The 27,100-nt window shown below is 45.2% G+C and overlaps 1 protein-coding gene across 1 annotated transcript in view; it reads left to right on the top strand.

Annotated features, from left to right (window-relative positions):
• LOC147710187 (E3 ubiquitin-protein ligase TRIM39-like) overlaps nucleotides 1–27,100 on the top strand; it is a 115,181-nt gene that overhangs the window by 44,849 nt on the left and 43,232 nt on the right. Inside the window, exons 3-4 of the mRNA XM_086920871.1 lie at nucleotides 13,170–13,400; nucleotides 23,674–23,696. Of these exons, the coding sequence (XP_086776997.1) occupies nucleotides 13,170–13,400; nucleotides 23,674–23,696 (254 nt within the window). The remainder of the gene's footprint in view (nucleotides 1–13,169; nucleotides 13,401–23,673; nucleotides 23,697–27,100) is intronic.

Here is a 27,100-nt window from a genome sequence, read left to right as displayed (position 1 = left end):
CACAATCTTATATGCATCTCTATGCACATGCATTTGTGCCGCTGTGTAAATATGTACCTCAGTGGGATTGTGTTTGTATGGATCTGGAGTTATATATCCATCCATTGGTCTGAGCACACCTGCTGTAAGGCCCTTCCTAAGCCGAGGTCTTAGCAGTGTAGTTATGCTGGTACATTGCATATACATCACTGAAGCGCAGAATATTTAATAGCGTTCATCTAGATCAGTGGTTCTTAACCTGTTGTCAGGGGACCTTTTGTGGTCTGCAACACCTACTGAGGGGGGGTCCACGAAATATTAGAAAATAAAAATATATATTAATAAAGTGTATGTACGTAAAGAAGCAAATTGTATATTTGTTTAACACCTTAGCTGCTTCGCAACTATCCCTTCCCAGTGCTGCGCTGTCCATTGGAACTACTGCTGAATGGATGTTCAATGGTCGTGCGCAGCACTGGGGAGGTAGCGCTCGTGACGACCGTTGGCCGTCAGCAGCGCTTAAGAGGTTAATGAATGCGTATTTCACAATATTTTGTGTATTGTTTTACGATTTAAATCTTCGAAATTGCTTAAGCCAGAGGTCCCCAGATTCCAATAATAACTCAGCGGGTGTTCCGGATTTCAGTAATGATTAACTGGGGGTCCACAGAAGTCAAAAGGTTAAGAACCACTGATCTAAATACTAAATGGAAAACAGAAGCTCCAACATTGTGTTGATGAGTTTCTTTTTAAGATGTGGAGCTGGGGACTTTTGATCGAGCCATATGAATGGTATATCCAGCCCCCTGGTATATCCAACCCCATGGCATACCCATGGGTACAGAGAAACTGAAGGTTTGGCCATTTTCAGGCTTCTAGAGTACACACACTCCATGTAATTATCTTCTGTTTCAAAGCAAAGCAATTTTCATAGCTTATTTTAACCTACGGCTTGTTCATTAGTTTCAAATCAGATGCCCTTTAATCTTGACATGTTTCGGAACATGTCCCTTCCCCAGGAGATATGCATTTCTAAATCTGGAAACAATGTAGCACAACCCAGCTTTAACCTCTGTTCTCGGACATTATCTGTTTAACTCAATCCTCATTGCAAGCTTTTTCTGCAGCAGTCTCATAAATCGGCCACAGTTTGATGTGTCATATTTTATGCCTGCATTAAACTGCTGTTACAAAGATGGGGCATAGTTGAACTAGGACACAATGCCCTGATTCAGACTGGTAGAAAGGGCTGCCTGTAACATCTCAGGAATAGTGCACATTTATCATCACTCGGACATTACGGTTGTGATAGTTCATCATGTGTCAGTGATGATAAAGTTAAAGAAGGTGTCATTTCCATAAACATTTCATGGTATCTGATAACTGTGGGAGAGTTTTTCATGAAGTGTTTTTCCTAAAGTGTACTCTTCATTCTTTAGTGGTTGTTGTTACCTCGCTTGTACTCTACTCCTGATAGTACTGACAGCTGAGTGCCCGTTCATTGCTTTAAACCATGGTGCACCAGATCGCAGCTCTGTGCACCAGGCTCAGGGGGTTTGCGCAGTCAGACTGTGTGTGGGGGTGAAGAGAGGGTGGCGCTGATCAGGGTAGAGAGTGCAAGGGATCCCCAATCGTGGCGGGTGAGGTTGTTTGCTTCTGGTGTCCAGGGCTCTGTCCTACTGTGGCCAGATTGAGCCGTCAAAGGCTTCTCATGGAGATAGAGGGCGGGGAAAGCCCTCAGAAGTCAACAGATACAATCTATTCTGTCCAGCCTTGTTCTTATTTATAGTTCGAAAGAAAGACCTTTAAGTTCACAGAAAAATGAAATATCACAGTTCAATAAAGGTACAATTACACGATTGCATCTATTTCGATCTCCAGGAAGGCGCAGCGCCCCCTCTGGCGCCCTCGTCCCTCTGTAGGAGTTTCAATGTCTATGGTCCATGGATGTCCTCTCAGCGTAGGCTTTATTCAAGCACAGGTGCAGCGGGCTCTAGATCGCCCACCTGGCTCATTTAGATCGCTTTTGCCTCAAGAGCTGACGCATACAAATCGCTCCGAGTGCGGATTTCTCTCTGCCTCTTTGGTGGGGTTATGGCTCTGGTGGCATTGGCGGGCATGCCCGGCGCACCCGTTCCTTTAGCAGCAGCTTCAGTTGTGTGGAGCTGTAGCAACAGCTTCACTCAGGTCAAGGACTGCTGGTAATCAGTTCAGCAGAGCCTGCACTGCGATGCTCGTCTTTGACCGGTGTGGCCCCCAGGCCAGTTGCGTACGAGAGCTCCGTCATAGCAGTTTCGACGTCGGGGCAGGGTCTTCAGGGAATGGCTGTCAGTGGCAGTTGCGGCTGCCAGGTCGGATCGGTGCTTTCACACCAAAGGTTAATGATAGTTCTTTTTGGGATAGTTCTCCCTTGAATGTTTTGGCTCAGTTCATAACGGGAACTGCCCAGGGAGACTGGAAGACCCCACACAACACAGATGTCTCCTGGCTGTTCTCCTAATGGCAGTCCGCTTTTGTGAGAAGCTGGGTTTCAGTTGCAGTAACCCCCACATCCCCCCCCCCCCCCCCACACACACACACTTTTTGCCAGACTACTGATGCACTTTGACTTGATGTGTCCTGGGTCGACTCTCTCTGGGTGTTTTCCATGCTGGAAATATACTAGGCTTCTCTCCATGGCAGGCTGTAGTGCCTGACACTCATTCCCTTTCTCATCAAGCTGGCTTCTAGGTGCTAGGCACTTCAGATCTCCTATAAAGCTGTTCAGACTTCATGTTGTGTCCCCTCCCCTCTGGGATGGGAGCCTGTCTGTTAGTCAGACTCCGACCATGGGCACACAGCAGTCCTATGAGTACTATGTAAAGCATTCCTTGGTCAAGAAGACATTGGAATTCAAACAAAAGTGCCGGTGCCTGGGGGAGGGGGGGGGGAGGGGGGGATCAGGGTGGAGGGGGTTGAGTCTGATTTTTAGTATACCCATTTTACAGGGACTGGATTGGAACTGGTTTGGTTTGATTATCTTGACATTTTCTGGATGTGTCTCAGACACCGCCTTTGCACAAGGTGATGACACTCAAAGGAGGCAGCAATGATGCTGCCTTCAGCAGGAGTGTCCAAAACAGGGGCACAAGGAAGTGCGAGATCCCTGTACCTGGCTGTCATCAGCAGTCCTGAAGCAGTGATGAGGGACAGACAAAAGGACAGGACGTGCCCAGAATCTTCATCTCTTAACAATAGAAACTGCTGTCAACCATCCATCCTACCATCTACTAAAGGGCAGTGCTTGGAAAGGACTAAATAGCAACCATCTGCTAATAAGGATTTAACTGAATTTCACCGGGATGCCCTGTCTACATACTCACTCACTTTAGTGTCTGGTTCTTCACCATCCGACTGCAGGAATTCAGTCAGTATACTTCCAATGGGGGGAAGCTGTATCCACCCTCCATCTTGTGCCATGCTAAAAAAGAACCATCTGAAATGGGCCCCACTATCCCAGAACTCAGACCCCCACCAGAAAGTGTTGTATTACCACACACGTGCTACACATCCACAGTACCTACGTGCACTGGAAATGCACACGGAAGGTTAGCGCATGGGCCTGGAATTCGCACCAAAGCAGAACTTTACAGTAGACTTCACTCTCATCTGACACAGAAAAAAGGTTTGGTCACAACTAATGAATCGCAGAACTTGGTACGCGGCCACCACCAGTTTAGGTGGGTAACTCAGGACATGGAAAGTAGTGCCATCTCAGTTATGCGAGTATACACGGTCTTCCAGGTCACCCCCAGGTTCTGAGCTTTGCTTTATCATCGGTAGGACTAGGCCTTTGTGCACACGTTATATCAGCATGATTACCTGGCCACACAAAAGTTCAGATCAGTTTCACATGCAGTCAGACACCTGTTTACCATTCTGGAGACATACCCTATCATTCAGTTTATTGATTACAATCTGTGCTGTTGCCCTGGCACAGGGCATAAGTTACCCAATCACGTTCTGCGACGCAGAGGGCAGATGTTTCGCATAGTCAACATGTCCCCAAAAGTAGGAACCCTGTCCTGATGAAGACCCTACAGAGGTCCACAAAGGGTAGAAACACGCTGTATTGACAACACGGTGGAGGACTATAATTTCAAATTAGGAATGATGTAACAAAACCCCTTTCATAATCAATCAGTGAAGCGTATCTTTCGCAACCCCTGCCATCTCCTTTTGAAAAGCAACATTGATCAGCCCAATCTCAAAAGAGGACTTTCCTTTAACTTTGGCAATCTACAGGTTCCTGCAATATGACATTCTAAAACAACTGTTACATAATCATGGGGGTGATAAACTATAGGTTCTTTCATGGTAGTTGCATAAACTCACATACCTGCACGCTCCACCAATGGTCCCTCGTAACTCTTGTTAATTCAGTGCTCCACAGAGAAACTACAGTGAATGCATGGAGTGAGTTATTTTAGTGAACATGACTAGTTCCTATAACAAACATTAACTAACAACACTGGAATACCCATTGGCCTTGGGTTCCGGGGCAGTATGCTGCCTGGTGAAAGTGCTTCAATGCGTCGTCTGGTAGTAAGTGCTATATAAATGTAATTACAATTACACTTGTCATTACAATTCTATAAGCAGAATATATGCCAATGATATTCCAAATGTAGTTAAGAAGCTGCACATTAGATTTGCCATGGGGTATGACTTTAAATATCACTAAAATAATTCATGCAAATTTGTTTTTAGCCAAGAGATCATGGCTGATAATTGTTTCTCTAGAAATGTAATTCAGAATACATTATTGGCACTAGTAGTCTACTCTCCTGCACGTCATCTTTTGGTCACTACTGAGCGCAAGAGACACTCCTCACTTCGTGGTTGGGTCCGGAATCGTAGCATTAGTTCTTTTTTGGAGGGGGGGGGGGCGTGGCCCGGGGGGGCGTCGACATTCCACCATTTCGTGACGTCGACGCTCCCACCATTTGGTCGTCATCTTCAGATTCTTTTTTTGCTGTTGGGTAGGGATCGTTGCCGAAGAGTTCCAGAGTTTTTGGATGAGGAATCAAAGAAAAGTACAGAAAATCAACGAAAATAAAGGTTCTGCTACACCGGACTACAGGTCAGGTGACCGGGATGACTAGTGAGAAGGTTTACGACCAAGATCTCAACGATCTACCGAGAATGCGCTCGCAGGGGGCGTCCTGAGTGCGGGGATGGACAAAACACAGTTCAAGTTTTACACCAAGTGCCACCACAAATACGCCAAGAAGGACCAGCATCCAGTCTGCAACCTCTGCTTGCTGCTCGACCACAGCATGGAAGACGGCAACTCGTGCTCGGCGTTTACACCCAAGACCCTCGGAGTAAGGGAGAGGCAGAGAAAGGCGAAGCACAACCAAGGACGGTCAGCCGAGCGGATCCTTCGAAAAGCACTCCCAATCTGCAAAAGCCCTTGAAAAACCTATGTCGTTGAAGGTTGCCCTCGAAAATGACACCTCGGCGCAGAGAAAGGAAGGGCCGAGGAGGCACTCCCATCCTCGAGGCCGAACATGCCACTGAGATGGAGAAGAAGAAGAGGAGGGTCGAGGCCGAAATGGCGAGCATCCTGCAGCAGAAAAAGGACTTCGACGGCAAGATGAGCCAATACACCATCCCGCCGAAGCCCGCGCTCGAAGTTGAAAGAGACGACCAGGACGCCGAACTGCCCGAAACACCCAAACCACTCGAGGAACAGGGGGCGAAGACTCTTATTTCGAGGAAGAAGGCGACGAGGATCTGCAATCCTACCAGAACTCAACGTCCTCGGAGGCACAAGACCTTGAATGGCAAGATATCTAAGTCGAATCGCCGTAAGAAGGGGTAGACACTTACCCTTCGGGGGCCGAGGCCCTCGCCGCCACGCGGCATGGGGGTCTACAACTTCGTCGTCCAAAAGGCTGCACAAACTTATGGGGTAAAAATGGGAGGAGAAGACGCCCAAGGCATGCTTTCTCCTCGACTCTACTGCCTCAACAAACTAGGAGCCAAACATGCTCCTTAGTCTGCTGGAACCATGAAGAGAGGCCTTTAAGGAACCAGCAGTATGCAAAACGGTGACTCAAAGAACAGAGAAGAAGTATAAACATTCTTTAAAGGACCCTGCATACATCCAAGGGTCAGTACCAGCCAACTGCAGCAACGGCTAGGAAGAGGGCCAATGTGCCCACTAATGCCGGACCACCTCCAGACAAGGAGAGTAGGAGGATGAGTCTCACCAGGAGAAGGGTAGAGAGAAATTCGTCAATCCCTTGGTGCATTGCAAACTCCAACACCCTGATCAACAGGCAGCAAACCAACACTGGGATGAAGTGGGGCAGCTCCTAAGGCACCTACCAGATCCGTACTAACAAAGAGCAGCTCACCTGGTATAAGAAGGCAAAAGCATGGTGAACACATCCCTAAAATCGGCCTTGGATGCTGCAGAAACCTCAAGCAGACTAATGATAATGGGAGTGACCGAGAGAATACACGCATGGCTCCGAATTTCGGAATTCAAGCCAGAGGTGCAACGCAACATCCTGAATACACCTTTTAATGGAGAGCAACTGTTCGGCACACCAGTTTACGACAAGTTGACGCAGCTCAAGAAGGACAACGAGACAGCAAGGTCCATGGGAACATTGCAGTTCAGTGGGCTGAGATGGGGCACACCCACGAGACGGCCCAATGGTAGAGGAGGCAACATGCTTACCACATCGCATCAGACGTTCCAGGAAGGCTACCCAGAGAACAACCAAGGCTAGCAGCAGCAGGGACAGCAGCAGCAGAACTGGCCGTATCAGCCCCGGGGATAGTCCTTTAGAGGGTGCGGAAATGGACGAGTACAGACGCGAAGAGGAGTCCAACAGCCTACCTCCAAGTGACTTCACAATGAAGCCACCACCCACCCTAGCAACACCTCGACGTGGGCACAAAGACATAGGGAAAAACAGAAACCTGACATTCCAAACAAACAGTCCCACGAACACACAACCCCAGTAGGAGGCAGGATAAAGGACTTCCTCAAGGAGTGGAGCAAGGTCACAACAGACAGATACTAAACATCATACAATACGGATACTGCATAGAGCTAGAGAAACAACCCTCCAACAGAAAACCAAGACACAAGGCACACAAATTTCGCTCTTGCGACTAGAAGCACAAGAACTGCTCAGTAAGGAGGCGATAGAGGTAGTACCGCACAACCAGAGGAACAAGGGGGTTTACTCCACTTATTTCCTTGTGCCAAAGGTGGACACAACACTAAGACCATCCTAGATCTAAGGTTCTTGAACAAGTTCATAAGGACTCAAAGATTCAAAATGATTACCCTGCAAGAGGTAATACCCCAAATACAAGGGGATTACATGGCAACTATATATTTAAAGGACGTGTACTTACACATCCCAATCAACCACCAGCACAAACGTCTTCTAAGGTTTGTGATCAACCAAACTCATTACCAGTTCATAGTACTGGCATTCGGACTCAAATCCGCACTAAGGGTGTTTACAAAATGCCTACCTGCAGTAGCAGCGCACTTACAAAGACAAGGGATATACTTATATCCCTACCTCGATGACTGGCTCGTTCATACAGCCAACTGGGGTTAATAATAATAATAATAATAATAATAATAATAATAATAAACCATTTCTAAAGCGCATGGTTACACTTAAACAGTGTGTCCCCGCCCTGAGAGATGCTACTGCTCCCCGAGAGGTTGGTGTCTGGGGCTCACCAGGATCCCCGACTGCGAGAGACTGTTATTTTCGTGGGAAAAGATGAGTTTTCAATTTTTGCCTGAATCTCATTTCAGAGGGCTCCATACGTAAATCAAGAGTAAGCTTGTTCCAGTGTTTACTGGCAAGAAATCTAAAGGAGCCCCTCCCCTCCTGGCTTTGCGAACACGAGGAAGTTGGAACAACATTGCTCCGGCGGATCTTAGGTTTCGGGTGGGACGATGAATAGTGAGAAGGTTTCGTAAGTACCTTGGGCCTTTTCCCTGGGCAATGCGATGGGCAAAGCAGAGAGCCTTAAACCTAATTCGCTCCTCTATAGGGAGCCAGTGAAGTTCAGATAGTGCCATTTTCCCTGATGCTCTGCGTGGAAGGTTGAGCACCAGACGCGCAGCAGCATTTTGGACACATTGCAGCTGGTGGATACCTTTTTTGTTTAGGCCAAGGAGAAGAGCATTGCCATAGTCTAAATGAGGCGTGACTAGGGCATGAATGAGTGTTTTCCTGGCACCAATGGGGAGTAGGTCCAGGACTTTTCTGAGTGTTTTAAGTATTCCGAAGCATTTTCCTGTGATTTTACTAATCTGATGCTTAAATGAAAGCTCCGCGTCCACCATAATTCCTAGATTTCTGACAGACTCCACCGAACGGGGAAATGCCCCTAGTTCTATTGGCCACCAGGCCTGCGACCAGGCAGAGGGGGATTTACCAACCACTAGCAATTCTGTTTTGTCGCCATTAAGGCTCAGACAGTTGTTGTTCATCCACCCTGCCACAGAAAGCATGCAGTTGGAAAAATTAGTGGCATCCTCTGCCTGGTTGTCAGTGAGTCTAATGATTAGTTGGGTATCGTCAGCGTATGTGAAGATATCCACTCCAAAAGCTTCCACGATATGAGCTAAGGGCTCCATATAGAGATTGAATAACGTGGGGCTCAAACTGGTGCCTTGAGGAACCCCATGTGTGAGCTTTCGAGGGAAGGATTTATAAGGGGGGCATTGCACCTGAAAGCTCCTGTTTTCTAAAAATGATTTTATCCATTTCAGTGCGGATCCCTCAATTCCCATGTCTGAGAGGCGAGACAGCAACGTTGAGTGCAGCATGGTGTCGAAAGCTGCACTTAGATCTAATAAAACCAACGCTGCGGTCTGCCCCTCATCTGCTAGTTGTCTCGGGCATTCTGTGGAGAAAAGAACCGCCGACTCTGAGTGACCCGCTCTAAACCCTGACTGTGTTGAGTGGAGAAGAGAGTTCTCCTCAACAAATTTCATAAGTTGTAAATTTACTACCTTCTCTACCACTTTCCCACAAAAAGGGAGAAGGGAGATAGGGCGAAGATTCTGTAGCTGGGAGATATGCAAGGTGGCTTTTTTCTTCAGGGGAATTACTTGTGCCGTTTTCCATGCATCTGGCACATAGCACTCTTGAAAGATAGGGTGATCAGGTGTTATTCTCAATTCATTGGGAAAAATCATCAACCGACCTGGCGGAGATCGACACCATACAGGCCAAAGTGTTCCCCAGCAGGAAGAGAACATTGGCGATACTGAAAGAGACACGTCTTTACCGCAAGGGCAACGTTCCGACAGTGTGGACAGTGAGCAAGCTAATGGGATGATGGCATCATGCATCCACCTGGACCCAAATATTTGACTCCACATGAGGCTATTCCAGGAATAGATACAGAAGCAATGGTCACAGGCAACAGGGAGTTGGGAAGATATAGTGATTGTCGCACACACAGTGCATCAGGAAATGGCGTGGTGGAACAAGGAAAACATATCACAGGGGAAACCATTCACACAACCAACTCCAACAGTGGCCATCACAACGGAAGCCTCCCAGCTGGGGTGTGGCGCACACATGAAGAAGCTCAAGGTGAGGGGTCTATGGTCTCAGCAAGATGCGGTCAGATACATCAACTACCTAGAACTAAAAACTGTGTTCCTAGCCTTAAAAACCTTTCAAAAGCAACTGTACGGAAACAAGGTGTTGATCCAAATGGACAACACGACTACCATGTGCTACATCAAAAAGCAAGGGGAAACACAATCAGTAGCACTATCGGGGCCAGCACAGGAAATATGCACATGGGCCATCCCTCTAAGGATAGACCTACTAGCAATACATCTCCCAAGGAAGGACAATGTGGAAGCAGAACGACTCAGCAGGCAGATGTCCGCATCCCACGAATGGGAGATCAACCAGCAGGAAATAGAAAAAATATTCCAAAGGTGGGGAACACCACAAATAGACCTATTTGCAACACACCAGAATGCAAAACACCAAATCTTTCCATCCAGACAACCAGGCCATCGGTTACAAGCGAATGCGCTATGGATAAGTTGGTCAAAGACATTTGCATGCGCTTTCCCCCCAATACCAATGATACACAGGGTACTCGACAAATGCAAGATCAGCAACATGACGCTAATACTGGTAGCACCTCAGTGGGCCAGACAGTCCTAGTTCTCGCAGATAGCAGAAATGGCACAAGAACCAGCACACAGATTCCCAAGAAGAAGGGACCTGTTAACAATGCAGGACGGAAGGGTGCTACACCCAGAGAGCCTCAGCATGGCTCCTGAAAACCTAGAATTTGCGAATCTCAAACTACCAGCAAGCACTCAGGCAGTACTCAGGGAGTCAAGGAGACCGACAATAAGAAAGTGCTACATAGCAAAATGGCAAAGGTTCTTCCAATGGTGCATTAAGGACAAACTACAACAGAAGATCACAAGAGAATCCACAGTACTAGGATGCTTAAAACACCTGCTACAAAGCAAATTAAGCTACACATCCCTAAGGGTGCAAGTAGCTGTGATAGTAGCTTACACAAGGGGAGAAACGGGGAAGAGTTTCTTCACCTCCAAAGTTGTGAAAAGATTTCTGGACGGAGCTAATCGGATTGTACCCCTAAAAAGGATGCCAGCACCAAAATAGGACCTCATCGTGGTGCTAACTCAATTGATGAAGGCGCCCTTTGAACCTATTCACAAGGCTACACTGCATATGCTCACACTAAAGACTGCCTTCTTAGTGGCTATTGCGTTGCTACGAAGAGTAAGTGAATTGCAAGCGCTAACACTCCAAGAGCCCTACCTACAAATACACTGCAACCGGATTGTAATGAGAACGGACCCACACTTAATGCCAAAGGTGGTGTCTCGATTCCACATTAACCAAACAATCCAAATACTGAGTTTTTTCCAAAAACCTACTACAAGCACAGAAAGGGCGCTAAGCACACTAGACGCCAGAAGGGCTGTGATGAACTATATAGAAAGGACAAAGGAGTGCAGGAAAATGAAGCAGCTGTTTGTATCCTTTGCCAGCAGTTTTTTGGGATGGCCCGTCACCAAAATCACCATTGCACGGTGGATTGCACAAACCATTCAACTCTGCCACAAGCAGGCAGGGCAACACTTACAAGGATCAACTCAAGCTCACTCTACAAGGAAGAAAGGAGCAGCAATTGCGTTTCCAGCAAACACACCAATTCAAGACATTTGCCAAGCTGCAACCTGGTCTTCAGTGCATAAATTCACTAAGCACTACTGTGTGGATATTCAAATGAATAAGGAACGCAAGTGGGTCAGAAGGTCTTACAACACATTTTCAGAAACCAGTGCTCATCTTCCACCCAACCACCATAATAAGGACAAACCGCTACTAAGTCTATGCACAGCATAGTGAATCCAGAAAGATTCACTCTGCAAAACGTATAGTTTCTTACCTGTCGGTGTCGTTCTGCAGCTTGAAGACTTTCTGGATTCACTAGCGATCTGACCCTCCTCCGCCAGAAAGATGAGACGGGAGGAAAGGAGGATGAAATTGCAATCATAATGAAATGGATCAACAAAAGAAGATCACACAAGACAAGAAAAAAGGGTCCGAAGATGGCGACCAAAGGTGGGAGCTTCTTCAGGAATGGTGGAATGTCGACTCCCACCTGGGCCACACAAAAAAAGGAAAAGAGAAGAAATACCACAATTCTGGACACAACCACTAGATGGCGGAATAATACACAGCATAGTGAATCCAAAAAGTCTTCAAGCTGCAAAACTACACCAACAAGTAAAACTATATGTTTTCATTTATGAAACCACAGCAGACCTTTTGACTGAACTTCTTATATTTGCAAACACCAGCCCGCTAAAGGTTTATCCCATATGTTGCAAATACACATTTACAATCTAATAAAAAAAAATATAAACCTCGGTCCCACTTGGGCTTCAGGGAGCTATACCATTACAGTTTCACACAACACATGAACACTTTCCTTATTAGGACTGGTGACTCAAGGCCACAACCCTCTACCAAGTAGAGCCATGAGTGCGACCCCTTTCAGGACTGATGACCCACTACAGAAACACATCATTATAAGAAATGGTCACACATTAAAGGAGCACGAACCTCTATCAGTATATGAGTGTCACATCACAGGAGCACAGCTCTCTTACTGTATACTATTGGCAAAGCACAGTAACACAATCTTCTTTCTCTATAATAGTTACACATAGAGGAGCACGAACCTCTACCTGCCTACTAGTGGCACAGGACCACAACCCTCTATCTGTAAACTAGTTTAATCCTCCACCAGGAGTGAATACATACCTGACTCCTCAGTATTTCTGATTCCAGCTGTTCATGGTGACGCCAAAGAGACCTCCTCTCTCAGGAGCTGAAACCCTGCTATTCCAGGCTGGGGTGAAACGTACCTCGCCTTAAAACTCTCACCCTCCTGTCTTAGGACGAGATGTGTAACCAACCTCCAAGCCCATCTTCTATAGGAATTTGTGAACTACCTGCAGAAACTGGTGCAGTAACTGTGATTATTTCTGGTAATTATCCATTGAAAAGCAGAATACTTCTATTTCCAGTGTGAAATTACCCTCCTCATCACTCTAAAAGAGGGACAGAGTAGGTTGTGTCACAATGCCCTCTGCACATCCAGTGTTGTGGCAACATAGGGTTATTCCCCACCCCCTCAAATCTCCTGTCTTCCATCTTGAAAGTTCCTGGCTCCATCTCATGTTCATGCTCGAGTGTCAGTCACACTCACTCCTACTTGAATTCAGCCAGTCTCTCCACTCAGTCTGTCTCTGGGTCTTTGACTGTCTCATCCTGCAGTCGGTTCTCTCCGTTGTACTTTCTCCATGGATCAAACTTCCCCGCAGCTTTACAACTTCTGACCTCTCTGTGGTTTGTGAGGTGTCTGTGGGGAGAGCATAGGAGCTTGAGAAGGACGTGATATGGTAGAAGGGAATGTACTTAAGGAGACTGTTTGTTCAAATATGAGAAAAAGCACATTAGTGTTCTGATATTTGAAAGAACCTGAGCCCTCCCCCTCCAGACTCTCCCCTTTAGGATGGCAGTGCTTGTAGGAGACTTCACAATATCTAACCAGCTTTTCTTTGCTTCTGACAGGACAAGTTAACAACTGAGAAGCAGAAAATTGACTCTGAGTTTGAAAAACTGCGGCAGCTTCTGAAAGAGAACGAGCAAAGACTGCACAGGAGACTGAAGGAGATGGAGAAGAAAATCACCCTGGTAGAAAATGCAAATATCACCAAATTTTCCAATCAAATCACTTCTCTCAATGCCCTGATAACGGAGATAGAAAACCAGTGTGAGGAGCCAGCGTGGGAACTCCTGAAGGTGAGATGTATTTTGATCAATTCAAGGATGAGAAGAAATATTTCTACTTTGTGTGCAGCATTCAGATTGTAAGGGTAACACACATGATCTACTGACAATCAATGCACAGTGACCCCATGCACTCCGACACCTGCACACAACCTACAGATGGGCGTTAATTACACTGCCCCCTTGTGTCCTTTAATCTCAATGCAATATACAACAGGGGAATTTGCAGTGACTTCATACAGTGTCGCATGCATGTCAATAACCCATTGTTATATTTGCCTCCCATGTTATATGGGTTATGTTGCCCTTAAACAACGCTGTATGCCCCTCAATCTGTTCCAGTGATTTGTCCCTGACTTTGGCATGCTGAGCCTGTGGTGACTAACGGTCAAACAAAAACGATCCTTATGAGTCTCTGGCTAGACACTATTACCTAGACATAACACAGAAATCCAGTTGTTTCTAGTACATGCAGGTTTTAATATATAACCCAGGACATAGGGTTGAAGACACGAGAACCGGTCCAGGGACGAGACTGCACTGCCTGGGATGTAGAACAGCCGTCTATGTATGCCAACGGTATCGGGTCTGCCACTGAGCCCAGAAATCTATAATCACTCAGCTTCGCAGGGGGGGGGGGGGGGGGGGAGTTATAGGCAAACTGTCGAATTTCATTGTATATGGTTTAATAATCATTCTAATGACATTTCTGTTTTACGTTTGTTTCATAGTCATGGCACCCTTAATGCATATTAGAGCACGATAGTTTAAATGAATATTCTAAACTTCCTTCGTGTCACTTTTCAATTCTATTGTGGACCGGTACGAGTGCGAGAATCAAAGGAAGTGAACTGTCACTGCAATGTTTGAGAGGGTCGGGAGTGTTGTGTTCAGGGATGCCAAATCACTTGTGTAAGGAGCTGACTCTGTGTATATACTACACCAAAATGAGGTATAGTGTTCAGAGTCCAGTGGAACCCCAAAGGTAGACAGAGGTAAAAGTAGATAGCACCTTACTTTCTATTTGTGGTAGTGTAGGTGAGGAGTAAGGCTTTATCAGAGGGTAGTGTTAAGCATTTGTTGTACACACTCGGGCAGCAAATGGTGTTACACACTCAAAGACTGAACTCAAACCAATTTTGTTTGTATAAAAATATTTAGTTATATTTATTTTCTATAACCAAGCAAGCTTCACACAGGTAAGTGTAAATGGTACCTTTCAAGGCAGGTTGAACAATCCAAGCAAGCTGAATGAAAATGACTGTTACAGGTTTGTAAATGCTGTGAATACAGTTGAAATTACTGTTAGATTACCTCTGATTACTTTTCAGATTACTTTTTCTACTGTGTGATATGCCTAGATATCACACTTGGACATTTCCTAGAGAAAAGGGAAGTAAATCAGTTTTTAGTTATATGCAGTTTTTCAAGTTCTCATACAAGACCAACTCCACACAACCATTTTCACAAGAAAGCAGTCAATGCAGTTCTATGGAAAGAAATTAAGTTATTGATTTCGAGGTAAGTACTTACATTTGGGAGTTGGTTTTCTGGGGTTAGAACTAGGGTTCCTCCAGGGTCAAGGATGCACTCTCAAAGCACCCACAGCTGCACGAGGGCGGCCGGGTGCAGAATGCTGAGGCCCAATGTTATCCAACAGGAGAATAAGAGACCTCCGGTTGGTGGCTGCTCATCAGCAGGTCACAAGGTTGTGGGAGCAAAGCTCCTTGTGTTAGGTTCAGGGCAAAGGGGGATCCGAGGTAGCACCAAAAGTACACATCTGCTGCGGCACAGGGGAGGCTCGGTGCAGGGTGCTGTTTTGGCGTCGGGTGCCCTGTTTTTTTCAATGGGAGTTTTTGGATTTTAACTGCATGCTCGGTCCAGGAAGACTTCCCGGAGAAACCAACAGCTGGACAGGTAAGTTGGAGGGCTCGGGGACATAGGTGCACCATCCAGTAGAACTCCGGAATCTCCGGAAGACCAGACGACCGCATACATACGCGACGACGCCGCCGAACATATGGCATATACTTTATTCTTCTTTTACTCTACTGGATCTCAACGAATGGATGATTATTAGATCTGCCAACTACACAATTATAAAACCTATTGTTCAGACACCTACCAAGACGGATGGGACGTGTAGCATAAAAATACACTGCGTTAAGCCCTGAAGAAGTCCGGTTTCGGACGAAACGCGTTGGCTATTTTTATCTGCGAGTTTTTGAATAATAAAAGAAAGAATAAAACGAAGAAAATTGACTTGAAATTTTCTTGGGAGAACAGTTGGATTCCATCTATGTTACAAAACAAATGTTTATCAAGCACTAATATCGTGTTTATTATACAGTTTTTGGTGTGCGAGGTCAACTTGTGAACTTTATTGCAATCATGTAGGCTAGGATAAGGAGTCTCCTTATCATATTACACCTTTACGGTCCAGCCCTCAAGTCCAACTGCAATATCCTACTAAAGCACCCGTCAAGGAAATTCTTTCCCAACTGGAGTACTAGGGAGTAATTGAACAGTGTGTCTCTCAGATGAACAACTCTCTTTTTCCTGTTTTAAAACCGGGTTGTTCCTATTGCATTGTTTAGACTATAGACATTTAAATTGTCACACACGCACATTTGCAGCACAAAACATGAACAGTACAGCCTTCATCAATAATTTGGTCCAAAAAAAATATAAAACCACCTTGAATATTTCCAATGTTTTTTTCAGCCATAATCTGGCTATTGAAAGCTGGAATTGAACCGCATTTAGCGCACTGGGTTTTAAATGTGCTACGCACAAATTCCTATGGGCTATAAAAATAGCCCTGGCTTATTTTCTGAATGCATTATGTCAATTCTTCAGGATATTGACCCAGGTTCCCTGTCCTATGTAGATGATATTTACCTAACGGATGATGAATTAAATTCCCACTCGACCAGGGTAGGTGGCAATATATTGGGATGTACTGAACTTGGTTACAAGTTAAACTTCAGACGCCATTTGCGTCGGGCGCTAAGTCCTTTGAGTTTGGGGTTCCCTGGGGCTCTGCCTTGAGTCAGTGTTCAATGTCTATATATCCCCTTTGGCGACCCTGGTGGAATCCTTTGGAGTGCAGATCAGCTGTTACTTTGACGGAATGCAGATTATTCTAACTTGGGGCAGGAACATCTCTGGTGCCCAATTTGAAGCGTGTCTGTCAGCAGTGTTTCAATGGATGTACCAGAGTAACCTCCAGTGTAATACAAGCAAAACAGAGGTACTGTTTTTTGGTCCTCCCCCCACTCTTGTGGGGTGGTGAGGTTTGACCTAGCTCTGCTCCCTATCCTTCAACTCTAACCATGGTGGTTAAGAGCCTGGAATTAAAGTTCGATAGTAACCTGTCTTTTAAACCACAAGTGGATAGCACAGTTGGGATCTGCTTTGGCCTTCTCCTGTTTTTGAGGACATTTTTGTTCCTTCTTCCGGCTCCTTGTCAGAAGATGATAGTCCATGCCCTCATACCATCTCGGCTGGACTGTGCTAATGCCTTATACTGGGGCATTCCCTGTACCAACCAACTTAAGAGACTCCAGTTAGTGCAGAATTCTGCAGCCAGGCTACTGCTCAACATTCTTAGGAACTTTTCTGTTCAGCGCCATCTTAAGGAGTTACAGAGGCTTCCCATAACGAGCGAGAGTGAAGTTTAAGAGACTGGTACTTGCCCATAGAGGTTTCTATGGTATAGGCCCTAAATATCTATCCAAGCGATTACTCCCCTCACCCCCCAATTATCATTTTTTAGTGCCCTTCATTCAGCTTATGCATTCCTGACTGTTGTGCCTAAGACGTGGTGAAAGAGTTGAGGAGGCACTGCCATCTCGTCGCTAGGTGCTGCCAGCTGGAATGCTCTTCTCTTGAATCTATGTGTGACCAGGGTTGTCAGCTCTTTTAAAAGTAGCCTGAAAATGTGGCTTTTGATTGATGCATTTTGGACTTTGTCCCTCTAGTGGCAAGACCAGGGGTCTATTGTACCTGTAGCGCCAGGACACTATAGAGTAGCTGCGCTAAAAAGAAAGTCAAATATTGCTTTTTCTAAGTGTCCTTTTCCTAGCATTTGAACCCACTCTTGAGGGGAAAAAGCCTTGCCACTCATTTTTTGTGTCTCGGCTGTCGAAAGCAGCGCATGCACTGCTCTCGTCATACGAGTGCTTCTTGGAATCAATACAGATTCCGAAGCTCTCGGAGGTGGAGTTGAAGCCCCACCCACCTTCCTCATTCGCTGGCGCCATCTTCCATGCAAAACGCTGGCTTTTGATTGTAAAGGAGGCTTCTTAGTCCCCCCCATATTGCCGCCTTGTCTCCTGTTGGCCCCGCCCACCAGGATTTGATCTTTTACTGGCGGCATGATACTGTGGCCTTTAATTACTGGGTAAGCACTACTTGTTTCCCCTCCCCGCTGTCTCTCTCCCCGAGCAGACCCTTCCCTCTGTATCTCTGAGACACAGTTGCTTGCCCGTTTCAGTTTTGCGAGGCAATTTCTTCCCGTTTCTCTAAACAGGAAGCAACCGACACATCACCTCCCCGAAGCAAGGAACCAACTCATCACCTTCCCAGCGACCCTTTTGTTTGTTTTGCGTGACGCATCCAAGGTACTTTGAGAGTAAAGTGTCGCTTTTACCTTCTACATTGAACTAAGCTATTTCTACCATTTGAAAGTCCTATTTTTATTACAGTATTGTGGATTGTTTTTCGTTTGGTCTTGTGTTAAGTCTAGTAAAGATTACTATTTTTTCTAAACTGGTGTGGTGTCCAGTTGTAGTGTTTTCACTGTATTACTGTATGTGTTCACAAATGCCTCTGAGATAAGCCTGTCTGCTTGTGCCAAGCTACCAAAGGGGTGAGCAGGGGTTATTCAGGAGTGCATCCCCCTTTCCCTGACTAGAAGCAAGGTTCCCTATTTGGACAACGGTGTATACCATTGCTAACTAGAGACCCCCTTTTCTAACAATAGTGAAGTTTTGGCTGCCGTTAATGCAAATAAAGAATGCACCCCTTTACCTAAGGGTTTTCCCTCCAAATTTTCTTATTTAAATGACAAAAATATTCCTTATGGAACTATTCTGGGACATGGTGATCGCTTGATACCCAATTAAGACCGCCGAACTGCATTGGTGCAGGCTGGCCATGAAGGGCTTTCATCCGCACTTGCTGATGTGGCAGCCACAATTTCGCTTCTACAGCAACGGTATTGGTGTCACGGTTTATATCAACAGGCCAAAAAATATATCCTGTGTTGTGACATTTGTCAATAAATTAAAGTTTCAATGGTGGCCCGGCCGCCAGAAACACATTTGTTTATTTCCGTTGCATTTATTTGGATCACTGTGGTCCATTATTTTCGGACACTGTGTTCAAATTTATTTTGGTTGCAGTCAGTTCTTGCTCTAGATTCCTCTGGGTTTGACCACAGTGTTCAGCTGAAGATTGAACTGTTATTTAAGACTTGCAAGTCTTTATTGGGCCAAATGCAATGCCATGCATTCCACTTGGACCAGGCCCCGGCTTTCGCTTCAAAAGTGTACTGGGATTTTTGGTATCCCAGGGTGCACAGGTGAATTATTCCTCTCTATATACAGCTGTGGTCAATTCTGTTGTGGAGAGGACGAACTGTGACTTAAAGCAATCTTTAACGGCTAGAGTATTAGGCACTGGGTGTAGTTGGATCTATCACCTTTACGGGGTTGAAAGGGTTCTAAATAACCTCCCTAAAAGATCTCTGGGTGACTGGACCCCATACGAAGTACTTTTTGCCATCAAGATGTTGGTTCTTGACCTTGACGGGCCAGACATTGGAGCAGCTACCACAACGTTTTGACATAGATATTCGTTGTGCTGTCTTGCAGGATCTACAAAAGTTCTGTGACGCCCAGTCAAGCAACCCTTTGAGTGTGTCTCCTTCTTTGAGTGAGTTTCTGGCTGGATCCCCAAAATAGGAGGGCTTGTGAGTGGCAAAATGGTGTTAAAGAATTTGGATCCTCTTACCAAGCACAGGTGCCTGTCCTGGGTGTCCAAGGCACAAGGACGGTTATCCTGCCACCTCTTCCTGGTTCTTAAGACACACGGTTTGTCTTCAATGAACATGTCAAGTTACACCATGTGGTCAATTCTGCGTAGTAGATCACAGATTATCCTTACCGTTACACAGAGAGCACCACCAATGCTGTTCCTCCTCTGCGGGGTCCATTCTCACGAACACCACTGAAGCGTGTACTGTTATTTCTGCTAAGTCTTCTCCACCTGACCCCGTTTATACGGATCCACCTCTCTTGGATTTTTCCAACACTGTTCCTCAACTGGCGCATCCTGCTTTTCAACAAAGTGCTTCTGGATGCCATATGGAGCAGGATGATTTTTCTTCTGACAGTGTTTTGCACACTCCGCCAGCAAGGATCTGTGTTTTTTTTATTTCCTGGGTGGAACACATTTATCTAGTCCTGCCTTGGATATATGTTTGGTTCACTTTTTTTTTTTTTTTGGTTTTCTTTTTCTTCTGGATTGGATTCGTGATTGTCTTCATCATATTAATCAATGGCCACTACCTCCCAGAACGTTCTGTTACAGAACTGGTTGATGGGGTATAGCCCCCTCCCCCCATACTTCTTCCCATAAAGTAAAAGAGACTTGTCCATCGTTAACCTTTCAGCTGTTCTAGTAACAGATGGAATTGTTTGGGATAAAGTTCCTTTGGATATGTTCGGCCGTACGGATATCCTGAGAATACTATGTGTTCAAAGTTTCTGTGTGTGATGTGATGATACCTGGGCTGCATTCAGATAATTGGGATGTTGAAACTATAGATTCTATGCTCTCTGAGTCAGACTATTACTATGTTTTTTTAATTTGAGGACCTTTATCTTCTGCTAACTATGCTGAGATGTTCTGTTACTACCATTACGGCCAACGTTGTCTGCACAGGGCCAGTGTCCAACGTAACTGTTTATTATCCACAATGGGAACATTGCCTGACCCTCCACAGGGAGTTCCAAAACATACAAGAGACATTCACATATTTTTCAGGGTATGATGCTTCAGATCCTACATCATATTAATCCCAACCCCACCAAAAAAATACATGCTTATGCAAACAACGCTAATATATACTGCTTAGTTTGTTAATCAATTAACACTTAAGGGCTATGATTATTAGAAAGACAAAATTTAATTACAATCCATCTGGGGGAACCAAACCGTGGCAAGTTCAAGGGACGGAAATCTTGTTCCAAGCATGTTTAATTTCAATAAAAATTATTTTTCTGAATGATACCAACCAGCTGACTACATGTCTGGGACTGGCAAATATTTAAGAAGTGAATGCCCTGGATATTCTCTATTGCTCGCTTTAAAAATTGGCACAACTTGACACATTATACTGAAGAACAGCTCAATAGCATGGTGCAGTTGATACCTTTAACTCCACTTTTTGCAGGTCATATGGGTGGTTATTGTGTCCAGTAGACACACATGGTTGTCATGGCTGTCTTCTTAATTCCACAGTTGGATTTAAGTCAAGCCGACCGACCACCGATATTCTAATTCCCCACATTCAGTGAGAAAAATGTGTCAACAATGGTTAGAAGATTTTCACACTTTCTGCTGAGAAACGTCTTTCTCATCTCTCCGAAGATACAGATTTATTAGATTTCTTATTGGGCCCTAAATCTCCACGTTCTAAAAGATTCATTTATGCTACGTATAATGAAATTTGGAAACTGTCTCAAATGGAAGCTGTTGCACAGTTAAGACAAATTGATCAGCATAATTTGGATTGAGTGCTTGCTGTAGTCGATAATAGTATTAATATGTTGTCGTCTTGCATTTATAATTTGAGTAACATTGATCTGTTAACCCCTTCGCCGCAGCGTGAGGGAGTGCGAGCGCGGCGCTTCCGTGCTCATGACAGCTCCACACCGTCATGAGTCATGGGCGGCGTGTGCTCATGACGGCGTGAAGCCGTCATGACCCCGCCCACTCACTAATTCGCCCGCACAGGCCGGGAATTAGTGCCGCGTGGGAGGAGTGGCAGTTGGATGACTGCTCCACGCCGTCATGAGCACACGGCGCCCGTGGCTCATGACGGCGTGGAGCTGTCATGAGCACCAAAGAGGCTAATGATATTATCCATAGTGACATGTCAACATTGTATTATGGACAAAGTCCGCTTAGATCGATCATGCAGTTTAGCTGGACACTACAAACTCTTAAGAATGAGCGTGTACCATGGCGCTATTTGAATTCAGCCAGCTTATTTTTGTCATTTAATTTAACACTCCAACAACTGATGATAATGAAAGACTCTACTTATTCAATGCTGCACTTAGAAAAGTTATAACAACTTCCATTTACAATAGCTGAAACGTCTTCGGCTGTAAGGTAAGAATATTACACAATATATTAACCAATTTTAGCATTTCAGTTCACAGCTTGCATGAAAAATTTGCTGTTCACAGATATTAACCCTTGGGAGGCAGCTTCATTCACGAATTATGGTCCCTTCCCTTTTCTTATCTCTGTGAACGGGGCAATAAGGATGTTTTCCTTACTGGAGAGTAGTGTGACTCTTCCGTCGGACATTCACTTGTTTATAAACAGGTTACGATTCATGGTGCGTATAATGATTCAATAGCGAATTTGGCGTGTTATCTAAAAAGAAACCCAGCCCCCACAATCCTCCCTCTAATAACTGTCCTTTCAAATGGGAGCTATTTAATGCTTCGCTATCAATATTGCTATAGGATGTGAGCTGGAATCCTTTACATTTTGTCTGTTTCCAAGCTCATCACTTGTTGGAATAGTGTCCTTTTCCCCCTACTCAAGGGATTGTAGATTGCTCCCTGTGACCTTCCATTCCAACGTTGAAGGCAGATTCTAACAAGCTAAGCAGAGGCAAAGCACTTTTGTTTTAGAAAAAAGTGGCCCTCACATGTGCTCGTAAAACATTTGCATTGCATGGATTCTGCTCAGTTCGATTGCATTATTCCATGTGTTTTATAATCCAATCTTATGTTGAATCCACGAAGGCTTCAATTGCGGCGAATCGGGATGCGACTCTGTGAGCTTGTTGAAAATTATTGACCTTTCCGCACATTTGATGTAAGACACCCGGATTGTATGACTGAGGAACCATTGTGCCAAACTGTTGCTATAACTAAACATATCCTGACGAAAGGCTATTCCAGCCCAAAATGCATTGGAATTGGATTGTTTAATTCGTGGATTCAACATATGATTGGATTATATAAAACCCATGGAATGATGACATTTCATGGGACTGAATTGTAGTAAAGAAAGAATATGAAAAGATATTCTAGTCTAATTGATTTAAATTAAATCATTTAACTTTGGATGAAAATCTCAGTAAGGGTAATATAGCTTTGCAATTGGGGGATGCTTCCCCACGGGGAGCGCTATTGGAACATCACCGTGGGTGAGGTACATGTAGTGAGACTCGCCCACTTGCTAAAAGTCCAAAATACGGGTGATCCAAAAAGCAAATAAATCTAGACATACTGAATGGGCGGAACCAATTGCAGCATACCTCTTCTGCTCGTACCGCCTTCTGCAGGGCGCTCTTTTAGGACTCTTCTTTTGCTCAAACCTTCTCCTGCAGAGCTGTCTTCTAGTACCCCATTTCCTTGCACCTCTTCCGGCAGGGTGCTCTTTTAGTACCCCTTCTACTCGTACCTCTTCCTGCAAGGACTCAGTTCATAATAGTACAGACCAGCTGTGCCTTGTATCAGTTCATAATAGTACAGACCAGCTGTGCCTTGTATCAGTTCACAATATTATAGACTGTGCTGTGTCATGACTCAGTTCACAATATTACAGACTGTGCTGTGTCATGACTCAGTTCACAATATTACAGACTGTGCTGTGTCATGACCCATTCACAATATTACAGACTGTGCTGTGTCATGACTCAGTTCACAATATTACAGACTGTGCTGTGTCATGACCCATTCACAATATTACAGACTGTGCTGTGTCATGACTCAGTTCACAATATTACAGACTGTGCTGTGTCATGACCCATTCACAATATTACAGACTGTGCTGTGGCATGGCTCCGTTCTCAATATTACAGACTGTGCTGTGTCATGGCTCAGTTCTCATGATTACAGACTGCAACAGGAATAACTCGTAATGAATTCTAACTATTGATCATAAGAATTGTTTCTCTCCAAAAATACTGCTACAGTTTAACTTCTTCTGTTGAAACTGAGTTCACTGTGTTTGTTTCTCTGTTTTTCAGGATGTCAGAAGCACCCTGAGCAGGTAAGGCTGGTTTATTATCCTCCTCTGTGTGTAAGGAGCAGGTCTGTCTGCTGCAGTGTGTAAATGCTACTAATGAGTTTACAAAGTGTTACCGTCAGATCTTCATCACTTTGTCTGCAGAAAACACTTTTGATTCCCTTAAACTCCCTAAATTTTCAGAAATCTCTCTGAGCCCTCAGAAAAATCTTCTATGCCCTGAAATAATTTCTGCAAAAATGAGCTTCTGTCCTCACAAATCTTGTAAACCTACCTGAAGTTCTCCGAAAAAGTGCCCTGATCGCACTGAAACCTGAAGTATATTCTGGGAAAGATCCACCAGGTATCCTCAATTCAGAGTTCCACAAAAATATGTCTCAACCACAATTAAAACATCCCCTCAATGCATCCAATCATCATTGGAAATTCATTAAATCCATATTCAGGCTCCTTCTTTGGTGCGTTCCCTCCAATCCGCAAAGGTGCATGGCTTACAGCCTGGAGTGAGGTCTAGCGGAAGATCTCGCGTCTCACTGTGGTGCTGAAATGAAAGACACACACACTACCTGGCTCAAAAGTTAGGAACCTCTTGTGCAGGCTGTGAGTGGTATTTACTTTAGCAATGACATCACCTGGATTGAACCAATGGGAGCAGATCTAAGGGTGACCACTGACACCTGAAATGGCCTGAACTATGGTGCTGCACATGCACAGTAGCATCATCAACACTACATTCCTACAAAACTTTAACAACAAACCGCACTAGCTCAGCATTGTCTGACTATTGCTCATAGTCTAAGCGGTGCAGAGAAGTAGCAGGATTCCCTCAGCAATGCATCTAAGTGGCACCCACCTTACAGTTCAGGCCTGTGTCACTCCCCTCGCTGCACACCCCAGTTGTCTCTATTGCCTGAACAATGTCTGACAGGGAACAGCTGGCCCGGGTACAGGATTCCAGTGTCACCAGCTCATTGTTCCTATCAAACAGTTCACCCACATCGGGATCCTCATCTTCTGCGAACTCAGACTCTTGGGAGATAAAAGAGCAGTAAAACCTGCCAAAAAAAAAATTTCCTCCAGTGCTTTTGTCTCCGTTACCGTAGTCCATTGAGCTTGAGTGATCCGCCACAGAGTCAATTAATCAGGGAGCCCGAACGTGCTCCTCGGATGTTAGTCCTTGACTAGCACCAGCTCTTGAACACAACGATCAGAGTGTCCGGCCCTATGTCTTCAACTGACTTCCTTGTTGCGCTTGGTTCTCCTGGCCGTGATGGGAGCGTCTGGCGGGCTTTGAGTCCACCTTGGTTGAATAGGAACGATGTACTCCCACCGTTCTTCCCGGATACAACTGGCTTGGATCTTATTCCGTCATGGTGGGAGGCGTCCGCCCGTACACCCACACGAACGAGTAGATGGCCGGTAGTGGAGAAGTGTGGCTCACTGGTTAGAGGAGGCAGACTTGGAAGCAGAGATCAACCGGGGACCAGGGTTCAATTCCCGGCTTGGCGGGGTCTTGAGTCCTAATATGTCCATGGACTCGACAATTCTCGCTCCGGTGCCTACTGGATTAATGGGTCCACACTCTGCGACTCTGGGCAATAGCTTGCTTAATCTCCACAACGGCCCCTCGCGGCGGGATGCCTGGCTTTCACCTTGTGGATACCCTGCCGGGGTTATCTCACAGGGGAATACCAGGACGGGTTCCCTAAGCAAGCGCTTAGAAACCAGTGGTGATTTGCGCTATATAAATTCATGTACACATGGCTCCATCAATGTAATGATCTCTCCGATACAATTGGCTTGGATCTTATTCAGTCATGGTGGGAGGCGTCCGCCCGTACACCCACACGAACGAGTAGATGGCTCCATCAATGTAATGATCTCTCCGATACAATTGGCTTGGATCTTATTCAGTCATGGTGGGAGGCTGCAGCCCGTACACCCGCACAAACGAGTAGATGGCTCCATGAATGTTGTGATGTTCTCCCAGATACTATTGGCTTGGATCTTATTCTGTCATGGTGGGAGGCGGCAGCCCGTACACCCGCATGAACGAGTGGATGGCTCCATCAATGTTATCATGTTATCCCAGTTCAATTTGTATTACTGTTGTCAGTGCCCTCAAAACCTTTCGTACTTCCCATATGCGTGGTGTCACTTTTAGATGCTTCATGTCAAACTCTTTCAGGTAATCTGCCATTTCTTTTCACTGCAATGGTGGGCCATGGGTCTGCCTTCAGTTCACTAACATGACATGGGCTGCACAGTTTATTCAAGCTTTCGTATCCCTTTACTCAGACTTGGTGTGCACTACATTGACCATGGAGTTTTTGAATAATTGTCTATGGTCACCAGTGCGTGCCGCCTGTCGGTGAAACTCCTAAAGCCAGCACTCACTTAGACCTAAGAAGCCTTGGGGATGTCATCGGTGATACCGGGGCTCCAGTCTACTCAATGGTTGGCAGAGTGAGCGCACTTTCACTGTGTTCTCCACAAGGTCGTTAATTCCTGAGATGTATCGAGCTATTCACAAAGAATTTACTATTACACTTTTGAGTAACTTTAATTCTTTTGTCTACTCCCAAAATTCAAGTGTAGTTACTCTAACGTGTAGAGTTATGCATTTCCATCACCTGAAATAGGATGGAGCAAAATTTACGAGTGTAAGTTACTACTACCAACAAAATTGCGATAGTAAGTCCAGCACCACACGTGACCAATCGACTGCTACATCCTGCCATAGAAAAATAATGAAGGTATTGACTCAAAATAAAACCTCTAGGAAATATTGTTGAATTCAATTTTAAAAATTGTTCCAAAACCACATAAATGTTCTTACATTTTAGATTTGTTTTTATTTATCATTCAAATATAAAATATTTGATGTCTGGAATGAATCAATTAGTGGTTAATGGAAGGGGATCTTTTTTAGTGTATGGTAGCTGGGTGTGAGCAGTACAGTGTCTTGCTGCATGCTTTTTTTTTAAAGCAACCTTTATTTATTTATAAATGCAGAGACAATACATCTTAGAATACCAATGAGAAAGAGGGTAAACAAAACAGGGTCCAGCCCCTCAAGTCAAAGTAGGCTAAAGAATCCAGTCCTGCATGGGCGGCAGGGTCTTGAGGGCAGCCGGCAGCAGAGTTCCACTATGGCGGGTCACCGTTCCATTGGAGACATCGCTCTGATAGCAGGACTCTGCAATGACCTGAGAAATGAAGCCCCGGGAGAAAGAAGAGGGAATCCACGAAGTCAGGCATAGAGGCACATCCAATCATTACTAGTATGACCAAGGAGGAAAAGAATGCACAAGGGTGGGGCTGGGGAGCTGACTAGGAGGAGGATGTGAAAACAGTGAAAGCTTGCCGTCCCTTGTGTTGGAGTACACTACTGGACAGAACAATCAGCCGTGGTAGAAGAAGACATG

This window comes from Lissotriton vulgaris, chromosome 5, assembly GCF_964263255.1.
Source record: "Lissotriton vulgaris chromosome 5, aLisVul1.2, whole genome shotgun sequence".
NCBI lineage: Eukaryota > Metazoa > Chordata > Amphibia > Caudata > Salamandridae > Lissotriton > Lissotriton vulgaris.
Note: the sequence above shows the minus strand (reverse complement) of the source record. Positions and strands in the feature narration are given on the sequence as shown.